The 11,512-nt window shown below is 40.6% G+C and overlaps 1 protein-coding gene across 1 annotated transcript in view; it reads left to right on the plus strand.

The window, feature by feature from the left end:
- alx4a (ALX homeobox 4a) overlaps positions 1-10,730 on the plus strand; it is a 51,737-nt gene extending 41,007 nt beyond the window's left edge. The window contains exon 4 of the mRNA XM_078415471.1: positions 8,953-10,730. Coding sequence (XP_078271597.1) covers positions 8,953-9,276 — 324 coding nt within the window. The 3' untranslated portion in view covers positions 9,277-10,730. The remainder of the gene's footprint in view (positions 1-8,952) is intronic.
- The last annotated feature ends 782 nt before the right edge of the window (positions 10,731-11,512 follow it).

Raw genomic sequence — 11,512 nt, forward strand, 5'->3', positions numbered from 1 at the left:
GAAGCTTTAATGCGTTAGATTCGGAACCGAACCGGTTTCAACGTTGTGCATCGGCGCGGCCACTTCAGTGACTATCGCGTTCCCTCCTCAAACAGCCGCGTGTCAGAATTCATCACCAGAAGCGCGGGCTGGAAATTGCAAACATTTCAATTCCAAAGTCTTTTTTCAGGGCTGAAGAAAACAAATGATTGTGAATGATAGAGTTTGAGCTTCGTGTTTTAAGTGCCCCAACCCGACAGCTTCAAGTGTTCCATACACTAGACGTTGGATACAATCGCAGCTACACCACCCCAATAATCCCCCCTTATGCCTCCCTATATTACGTCCTTGATGCTTTTACAGTTCCAAATACTAAACCATAAGCGGCGTGTTTTTATTCTATTTTTGGAAATGCGCAAAGTTCCCATATCTGGTATTTGAAACAACAGGTGAGCCTGCAGAAAATTAGAAATATATTCCAACAGACAGCTGCAGTCAATTTAGTTTAGTTTAGAGACACCGCGTGGAAACAGCCCTTCATCCCGCCGAGTCCACGCAGATCACACTAGTTCTATGTTGTCCTACTTTTTCATCCACTCCTGACACATTACGGGCAATTTACAAAGGACCAATTAACCTACAAACTCGCACGTCTTTGGGATGTGGGAGGAAACCAGATCACCCGGAAAAAACCCAAGCGGTCACAGGGAGACGTGCAAACTCCACACAAACAGCGCCGGAGGTAAGGATCGAACCCGGGTCTCTGGCGCTGTGAGGCAGCAGCTCTTCCTGCTGCACCACCTCATTTTATCCATTCCATCAAATTCATCATATGAATGACTGCCCCATTGGGTCCTATTTCCCCACCAACATACCATCTTAATCCCCTCTCCCCTCTCCTCCCCATCCCTTCCCCCTCCCTTCCCCATCCCTTCCCCCTCCCTTCCCTCTCCCCTCCCCCATCCCTCCTCCCCCATCCCTCCTCCCCCCTCCCCTCCTCCCCCCTCCTCTTCTCCTCCTCCCTCCTCCCCCCTCCTCCCTCCTCCCCCCTCTCAAACCTCAGAGCTCAGGTGTGTTCACCTGCTAGCTGGTTGATTAATTACCAGGTTACCACCAGTAAACTAGCAGTGATTTAAAAATAAATAAAGATAAGAGAGCTTTAATATTTTTTGTTTCCTTAACATGGGTTTTGGTTATACTAACATAAAGCCAAAGTAAACAGAGTCTAGCTGTTGTTGGAAACAACAGAATAATCTTGAATGGAATAAGTTGAGCTGGAACTTCAGTATGCTAACTTTAATTTGGAAACCAAAGTTCCTTTCCAGTGTAAATGCTCAAATTAAGAGTACATACTACACCATAATATAATTCAAACACATGGTTTTATGATCACCTTAAAATGTGATCTTTGGTACAGAAGGTTTTGGATTCATCTCCTAGCCCTGGGGCTTCATTCCAGTCTAGACGGGTGGATGGGTGAGTGCTGATGCAGGGACATTAATGCAGTCCAGTTTTTTTGGACACATTTGAACCTCATCTGCCCTCTTAGTTAGGCTGAGCATAGCAGGGTCCAGGCACAAACCAGTGGAGTTCCCCCTCCTTCTCTGGCAGATATTTATTCCTCATTATCACGTTTCTCTTTGTAGGAGCTTTTGCCCAAATTGCCGGTTGAATTTCCTGTGCAGCAACTTCAAAAGTACCTAATTGGCTGCAAACTCTTGGAGCGAAAATCACCATGTCCAACTCATTCATTCTTTTCATTTAAGTGGGCTAGAAAAATGGCTTTGGACTCTCGGTATAAATCAAGTCATACATCTTTCCAAGTTAAAAGAAACACTGCCTTCACTATTTCTGTACAAACACCTTCACCATTTCTCCTTGGCACAATGTGTCTGCAAAGGTGCCTCTCTTGCAAAACCACTTGGGAAATGTAGCATGGTACTTAGTGGCATCAAATCATGACACACTTTCGTTTGAAGGACTTGGTGATGAGGTGATAGTTAATGTTTCCCAAGATATAGGAAAGATGTTGTCAAGCTGGAAAGGCAACAGAGAAGATAGACTGTCTCCCGGTTGCTGGACACTTTAATTCTCCTTCCCATTCCTACACAGACCTTTCTGTCCTCGTTCTCCTCTATTGCCATGAGTGAGGTTAAACGCAAATTGGAGGAACAGCATCTCATATTTCGCTTGGGCAGCTTGCAGCCCAGTGGTATGAATTTTGATTTCTCTCACTTCAGGTAGCCCTGGCATTCCTCCCTCTTCATCCCTCCCCCTCCCAAGTCGCTCCAGCTTCTCATTTTCACCCCACAAACAACTTGCAATAGCCTGTTTCCTTTATCATTGTTGCTATTTTGCATATCTTTCATTCGTTGTTTATCTCTCCACATCACTGTCCATATCTCTCGTTTCCCTTGTCCTTAACCAGTCTGAAGAAGGGTCTCGACCGAAACATCACCGAAACTTCTCTCCAGAGACGCTGCCTGTCCCGCTGAGTTACTCCAGCTTTTTGTGTCTATCTGGTTTAAACCAACATCTGCAGTTCCTTCTTACTCAAGGGTATAGAGAAGATTCACGAGGATGTTGCCAGGGATAGAGAGTCTGAGCAAGAGGGAGAGGTTGAGTAGGCTGGGACTCTATTCATTGGAATGCAGGAGGATAAGGGATGGTCTTACAGAGGTGCATAAAATCATGAGAGGAATAGATCGGGTAGATGCGCAGAGTCTCTTACCTAGAGAAGGTGAATCAAGGGCCAGAGGACATAGGTTTAGGTGAAGAGGAAAAGATTTAATAGGAATCTGAGGGGTAACCTTTTCACACAAAGGGTGGTGGGTGTAAGGAACAAGCTGCCAGAGGAGGTAATTGAGGCTGGGACTATCCCAACATTTTAGAAACAGTTATACAGACACATGGAAAGGACAGGTTTGGAGGGATATGGATCAAATGTGGGGAGTTAGGACTGGTGCAGCTGGGACATGTTGGCCGGTGTGGGCAAGTTGGGCTGAAGGGCCTGTTTCCACACTGTATCACTGTATGACTCTAAGATGATTGGAGTAAACTGTTTTGTGTTAAAAGAGCAAGGTGGTGAAAGATGATAGTAGTTATAATTTTATGCCACTCATTCCATATCAGACAATGATTAGAAAACTTTGGCAATGCAACTGTTATGAACTTTAATTCCCAATAATCCACATGCCTGAAGTTTTAGTTATACATCTCTGTTTTGAATTGGAAAATACACTCAAATGAGCACAGTTAGATTAGTTTTATTTGCACAAGCAAACAATAGCTATGAAAGATGGGTATACAAATACATGAAATTCCCAAAGAATATATTATTTAAGAGTTTAACAGAATATTACTAGTTTATGAATCTCAACCGTAAATGGCTTTACATGGCTTGACAAATCTATAGAAAATGTCATTTAATCATTTTATAACAACTGCAAAAATGTGTTTGCACTTTAGTGACCAGTCCTGTTTCATTAGTTGTTGAAACCGGCCAGATACCGCACGTTATTTGTCTTGGGTCTCTCCAGAATTGTTATTTAGTTCGGTCCTGCAAGCACCATGGTTTCCCAAGTGTTAGGAATTTAAATATAACCCTAAATTAAGATCAGAAATGTTTTAAAGATCAATCGAGTGGATTGATCTAAAAAGACTCTAAAAAGCCCTTTCTTAATCAGTAATAAATCATTCTGTGGATGCTGGAAATCAAAAAAGAGGAAATGCTGGATATATGAAGCAGGGCAGGTAGTGAATGTGGACTGAGGGGGAGAGATAACATTTCACATCAACAAAGTAAGATCTTGGAACAATAAATATTGCTCCCTACTTAGATACTGATTGACTTGTTACATAATCCAACATTTTCCATTTTACTTTGAATCTGTGCTTTCACCATTTGTTTGAGTATCAGGTTGACCCGAGACAACTTCAGTTTCCAATTACATGGAACTATGAAACGGAGCCAAAAAGTCACTGCATTAATGCTACTTTTACAGATAGGTCTATCGTTCAGATCAGTGTGGTGTCAGCTCAAGCTGAACTAAAAGTAACTGCTTTTGAAGAGTTTCACTTTGTCATGCAGTCTGACCATCAATAAAAAACTATATTTGCTTGAAATGAATGTTTCAGATACAGTTAAACCAGATTAAATAAGTCAGCCTAAGCTGCCATGGCAGCATCTTGGAGCAAGACTCATTCACGGGATCGTTCTTTAGTTTTGTCCTCAACTTATTTCAACTGCTGTGAGTTTCAAACTGATATTAAATTAACAGAGTAAATGTAACCTTACATTCAGAGATTTACACTTATATCAGAACATATTTGTTTATTCCATGTGATAACATTGTCAAACAGTGCAAGATTACAGCTCCTAATTTCAGTTTCACTCTTGATCTTGGACTGAGTTTACCATTTGAGTGTTAAGTGAAACAATTTGCAATGCTGGACACAAAGAACTGCGGATGCTAGTTTAGCTGAGACGGCACAACTTGCTTGAGTAACTCGTCGAGAAATCTAGAGAGATGCTGCCTGACCCGTTGTGTTATTCCAGCACTTTGTGTCCTATTTGCGATGCTGGTTTGGTTTTGCATTTCTGTGAATGCTGTAGGTGAAAATCTTCCTGCGCATTCTCTTAAGTTAATTCAATAGTCCCAATTAACAGCCTCTACACTTGCAATTTTATTGAACTGTCCCTCCAATAATTTTGGAATAGTGTAAGTTCTGAATAGTGTAGATTCTGAATAAGTGAGGCCTCGAGTGAAGAAACGTCAACCAGTTTAGCCGGCCACACAATTTACAGATTTATCAGATTAATTTAATTCCAATTCACGCCCATATTAAAGGGTTCATTCAAAGTAAATCCAATTTAAAGTCATCAACCTTCTTGCTGATTTAATCTGTGATAACACACCATTGCATGTCATATGAGTTGACAGAGTCCAAACTAAAGCACATTTGGTTTGAAGTTATTGAGCACTTTATAGGAAATCACAGCAGTGATTCCTGCATTTTTCGTTCACACCCATATAACAGACTTGATTGGCCAAGTGGCCTAATTCTACTCCTATCACCTATGATCTTATGACCTTGTGAAAGTGGTGGTTTGATCTGCGATATTTTCTCAACACCAATGCCACATTTGGGACAGCACAGTAGCACTGTTACAATTATGACATGAGACCTGGTCAACAATGACCACGATTCATATTGAAAGTCGCAGTTCTAAACTCAGGCAGCGAGGTGAATCACAAGGTGGCCTGTCAACTCCAGCGAGCCTGATCTCCAGTTTCCTCCCCCATTCCAGACACATGCAAGTTAGTGGGTTAATTGTCCGCTGTAAACTGCCGCTCGTGTGCAGGGGAGCGGTGGAATCCTGGAGTGGGCCTGGGGTTGGTGGGACTGCGGGGAAAATACAGTGGGATTTATGTAAAAGGGTACTTGGTGTTGAATATGGACAGTGGGCCAAAGGGCTTATTTCTGTGCCACGGGACTCTATGGGCATTACTATAAACATTAATAAGTGTATTCCATGAGTTCTAATCAACCCTCCTTCAAACATTTAATTGCATAATTAAATGCATAAAGTTCTTAGGATATTCTTTTTCTTAATTAGATTTCCTTTACTCCAAAAAATATTCCAACTTAGCTTTTGATGTGCAATTACAGAAATTGTGCTGAGGTAGTAGATTATGGTTTTGATGCCCAGTAGAAATATTCCCACTTCTGCCAAACACGTTAGAAGCCATCAAACCACAGCAATTAAACTTTCCCAAAAGGTGCATTGATTTGATTGAGAGTTGATCCCCAGGATTAGCAGAGGCTGGGTAAAACGCTTTTTATGTTTAGGGCGGCAATTATTCTATCCCGTTATTGGAGCCAATGGGTTGTCTGACATGCTCAAGGTGATAACGCAGGCTATTTTAGAAGCTGCATCTACATTTAGATGCAGAAGTTAAACAGCAAATCCCAATTAGATGCCTGAAGCTCAAGATTAGCAAATTCTGCTGCTATAAACAGAGGGAATCAAAGCAGGAAATACTGCCCACATTTTCAGATTAAGCAAGATTAGAAATCACTTGAGTTGAATAAACATATGAAAATGGCCTTCATGTTTATGTTCGGCAGAGTTTGACAGAAATGTGACAAGTGAGTAAGAATGAGCTAAATTGAGAGTGATTGGAAATATTAAAATGCACACAGCAACTTTATTTTTCCAGTGACATACATAAAATGCATTGTCGACACAAGGAACAGCAGATGTTGGTTTACCAAAAAGGACACAAAGTGCTGGAGTAACTTAGCTAGTCAGGCAGCATGTTTGGAGGACATAGATGTTCAACGTTTTGGGTCGGTACACTTCTTCAAATGAAAATATAATATATATGACTCTCAGTTGTCATTAATATGACTTAATACTTTGTCCACAAAACATTTGTTTTATTGCCCTTCACAAATTGGTTTAGTTTAGAGATACAGCACAGAAACAGGCCCTTCAGTCCATCCAGTTCACGCCAACCACTGATCACCCAGTCGCACTAGTTCTGTTATCCCACTTTCACATCCACTCCCGACATACCAGGGGCAATTTACAGAGGGCCAATTATCCTACAAACCAACATTTCACCAAGAAGAGATTTACTTTGATTCTTGGCTGCACTTTGAATTACTATCTGATGACGAGCATAATCATTCATTTCCACAGAAGTATCAAGGTAAAGGTTGTCTATTAATGTTTTATGAATGTGGAGGCGTTGATGATCCACGGTCTTCAACTTTCATCAACTGAGAATGCTCCGGGAATGGTTTTATGGGGCACTTTAGTTTTTAAAGCACACTGTCTGATGCTGTTCACCCTCAAATGCCAAAAAATGTATGATTTACTGTAAAGCAATATTTTGCTTTGGAAAGCAACTTGTTTACTTAATTTGCTCAGAGACTGTCTTGGAATACGAGCCGTCCAAAAGGCATTTCTGTGGGATGTTGTACACTGCACAACTGTGCACTTCAGTGGAATATTCATTTTGAGATGAGTGAGGAATTTTGGCTGTGCCAACATCCAATGCAGATGCCAAGAGCCAATGTTTAGGAGGAGAACACAGAGTGCTGGAGTAACTCAGCGGGTCAGGCAGCATCTCTGGAGAACATGGATAGGTGACGTTTCACAGAGTGCTGGAGAAACTCAGCGGGTCAGGCAGCATCTCTGGAGAACATGGATAGGTGACGTTTCAGGTTGGGGCACTTCTTCAGCCCAATAATACTGAACAAGTACTGAAGAAAGTAAAATGGGGGCTGTCAATACCCTGTCAAACATCAGAGTTACACAAGCATAATTAAATGCAGATCTAGTACTTGCAATCGTCACTAATCTGTTACTCCAGCATCTTTTGTTGTAGTTTTCATCGAGTCAATCAGCAACCTTGGCTTGTTGCAGTAATCATTGAATGATTTTTAGCCGAGTTTAAATTCGACTGCAATCACCTTTGACAAAACCCCTCTAATGTTATACGCGTGAGGTTTAATACTTCCAGCATAAGTTTAGGAACATTTAATCTGTTGTAATTCTTTTTCATTAAGTTTACGTATTTTTAAATTTTATCTTTAATCTGGCAGCCTTTATTTGCTTCTGTTCAAAATCTCAAGAAGATAAAAAATATTTTAAAATGTTTAAATTATTACAGACAGCTGCGAGAAGTCCTCAGTCTGGTTGTGTGCTTATTCTGCCTGAGCTGAGTGCTGGTTATATCAAAAAGTAGAGAAGGTGCTAGACACGATGGACATCTGGAATGGAGATTCATGCTGCAAGGCCTGTTGAATCTATGTTGCCAAGGTTATTTGGGAGATACAATGCGATCCAACCTTTTATTGCTGTCTATAACATTGCTGACAAACAACGTGATCTTATTGTGGGTTACAGAATCAATACAGGAGAAAACTGAGCAGATGGTTCCACTCTGTATAACCCATTATCACTTATCCTACAGCCAACAATGGACCATTGTGGGCTTCGCCTTTCCTTAATTATATTTACTTTCTGCATATCTTCCATTAATTTCTCCTAAGTACCGTCTATATCTCCCGTTCCACTTTCCCCTGACTCTCAGTCTGAAGAAGGGTCTCAACCCAAAACGTTACGTATTCCTTTTCTTCAAAGATGCAGCCTGACCCGCTGGGTTACTTCAGCACTTTGTGTCTGTCTTCAGAATACTGATGCAGCTCTTAGCCACGATCTAATTGAATGCTTAAATGGTCTTATTGAGCTGAATGGCTAACACCTAATCTGCCAGCCACAACAACACTTGTTACAGAAGACCAGCATGTTGTCTCTATGCCAGCCTACCAAACCTGTGTTAAAAGTAGTCATAGAGTCTTACAGCGAGGGAACAGGCCCTTCGGCCCAACTTGGCCACACTGGACAACATGTCCCATCTACACTAGTCCCACCTGCCCAAATTTAGCCCAAATCCCTCTAAACCTCTCGTATCCATGTATCTGTCTGTTTTTAAATGTTGTGATAGTACCTGATTCAACTACCTCCTCCGGCAGCTCGTTCCCTCTGTGTGAAAATGTTACCCCTCAGGTTCCTAGTAAATCTTTTCCTCCTCACCTTAACCCTATGTCCTCTGGATCTCAATTCTCTTACTCTGGGCAAGAGAATCTGTGCGTCCACCCGATCTATTCCTCTCTTGATTTTGTCAACCTCTACAAGATCACCTCTATAAAACTGGAAGAATTCAGCATTTGTGACGAAGCGAGTTTTAATCTGAGAATTGTTCCTTTGCTTTGGACCTGTTGCATAATTGTCCACACCAGTGGGATATTAGCCAATTAAATCATTAAAAAATAACTAAAAAAATAGAATAAGCAACTTGAATCTGCATAGGTTGATTTCACTGTAGCTCGCTCGGTACACATGACAAAAAACTAAACTGAAACTGCTTGACACTTGGCCTGTTCATTTTTTTGCAGATTCAGAATCCGTCCTGGATTGGTAACAACGGTGCCTCCTCTCCAGTGCCGGCCTGCGTGGTGCCCTGTGAAACCGTGACCTCTTGCATGTCCCCGCACGCCCACGCACATGCACCAGCAGGGGTGTCCGACTTCCTGGGTGTCTCGGCTCCAGGCAGCCACGTGGGACAGGCACACATGGGTGGCATCTTTGGCACCGCTGGGCTGGGGGCTGCTCTCAACACTTTCGACATCAGTAACGAGCCAGACCGAAAGTCATCCAGCATCGCGGCCTTACGGATGAAAGCCAAGGAGCACAGTGCAGCAATATCCTGGGCCACATGAGTGACTTAATGTCACATATCCAAACACTGAAAATAATACATTACTACATTATGCTGGACTAAAGACATACCAGAACATGGAGATTTATATGCAGCACTTTTCCTATTATAGGTTGGTAGGATTAGAAAGGTTTACTTCTATTTAGAAATATTTATATTATACCTTTTGCTGTACAAGAGCTACCCTGTAAGCTATTCAAAAACAAAAGTCTCATTTGAAAGTGATATTCTGTGTAGTTTTAAATAGCGAAGCATTCTTTTTTTTAAAACGGGGTATAACAGAAGTATTAATTCATCAATAAGAATTAAACAAATTTCAGAGGAAATACCTTCTACTTTTTGACAAGTGCGAAACCAAACTGTGTGGAAGGGTTCCGACCCAAAACATCACCCACCCATGTTTTCCAGAGATGCTGCCTGACCGGCTGAGTTACTCCAGCACTTTGTGTCTTTTTTTTTGGTAAACCAGCATTTGCAGTTGCTTGTGCCTGCACTTGGAAAAGGACTGTTTTCTGCAAAGTGAGAAAAACTTTTTGTTCTCGTCAACAAATTCGAATTAGATTCTGAAAAATCCTTACAACTTGTAAATCAATCTATTACAAATTAATACTTTAAAAAACAGTTTCCGTTTACAAACTGTAATGGATTTCTTTCTTGCTAAGTTGATTTAATTCCTGTTTATGATATAGGTTGCTCACTAACTCATCATATTGGTTACGACCAATACACTCACCACTACTCCGGATACGAGTTTAACTTTGATAGAAGATTTTAATAAAACAGACTGGATATCAAGTTCAAATTTGTTAAATTGTTCATTCTGCAAAAAATATTTACTTGATTTTAAATATTAAAATCCTATGTGACTAGTCCTAGGCACTGACCCATAGTAGAAACAGTAGTTTAAGATCTTGCAAAGTTTACACAATTTAAAAAAAGACATGAAAACGTCTTATAAATAAACAAAAAAAAGTTTGTGTACTGTGCTAATATACCAAAAGTGAAACGTTATAGTTTTTAATGTAATTATCTTTTGCAACAATCACGCCCATTGTTATTACTTATACTACTGAAGTAGGAGATTGAAGTTCAGAGTAATATATCTGTTTGGGTGTGTTGTATACTTTTGACGAAATAAAGTCTTGAGACAATTACTGTTATAACTTGTTGTAAAATATTTTAACCATGTAAACTCCTTTAGCTTTAATTGCCTTGTTATAAAAATTATAGTAGCAAAGGGTGCAATTAGATTACATTCAATAAAAAGTGTTACTGCATCCAAAGTAGTATTCATCATTACTGTGAGAATTTAGCAAACTCATAATTTGCCTGTGTTATATTGTTTTATGAATAAGTTATTGCACTTGGTACCACAATTTGCATATGTAGTTTCTTAGGAAACTGTAAGAGTGGGTCAGGATGGTGTGTATTGTTGTGACAGGTATAATCAATAACCCAATAAAAAAATGTCTTTTTCCTACTGAGAAGTCTTTTCTTTGCAAGGAATGGTGATGAAATGTGCTAATGATAGCTGAGATCTTTCGTTAATTGGAGTGGACCAAAATACCAACACTGCCCTTCTGAACTGCTGACAGAGTAGAGAGGATCACAGAAATTATGTTAACAACAGGTGGTAGAAGATGTACACCAGCAACCCTCAGTGCAGAGAGGACTTACAAAGACAGCCCATCTCCAAAGAAAGTTAAGCATAGTAACCACCCTCTATTAATATCTCTTCTATATTTTTCCACTTTTTAAACAAATATTTGAAGGAAATGAGTAGGAAAGAACTGCAGATGCTGGTTTAAATCAAAGGTAGACACAAAATGCTGGAGTAACTCCGCGGGACAGGCAGCATCTCTGGAGGGAAGGAATGGGTGGTGTTTCGGGTCGAGACCTTTTCAATTCTTTGAAGGAATTGATATCTTCAGCAATATAATGATCAAGCACTGATTCAAAGTTGGTAACAAAATAACTTTAAGCAATAGTTAAATTGGAATTAAGTTTCTATTATTTACTATTTTAAAGCAAACTTTAGACTTGAGATACAGTGCAGAAACAGGCCCTTTGGCCCACCGAGCCCGTGCCGACCAGTGATCCACCCTGTATATCAGTACTATCCTACACACTAGGGACAATTTACAATTTTTACTGAAGCCAATTAACCTACAAACCGAGACATCTTTCGAGTGTGGGGGAAACCGGAGAACTCGGTGAAAACCCACACGGTCACAGGG

Source organism: Rhinoraja longicauda, chromosome 18, assembly GCF_053455715.1.
Source record: "Rhinoraja longicauda isolate Sanriku21f chromosome 18, sRhiLon1.1, whole genome shotgun sequence".
NCBI classification, from domain to species: domain Eukaryota; kingdom Metazoa; phylum Chordata; class Chondrichthyes; order Rajiformes; family Arhynchobatidae; genus Rhinoraja; species Rhinoraja longicauda.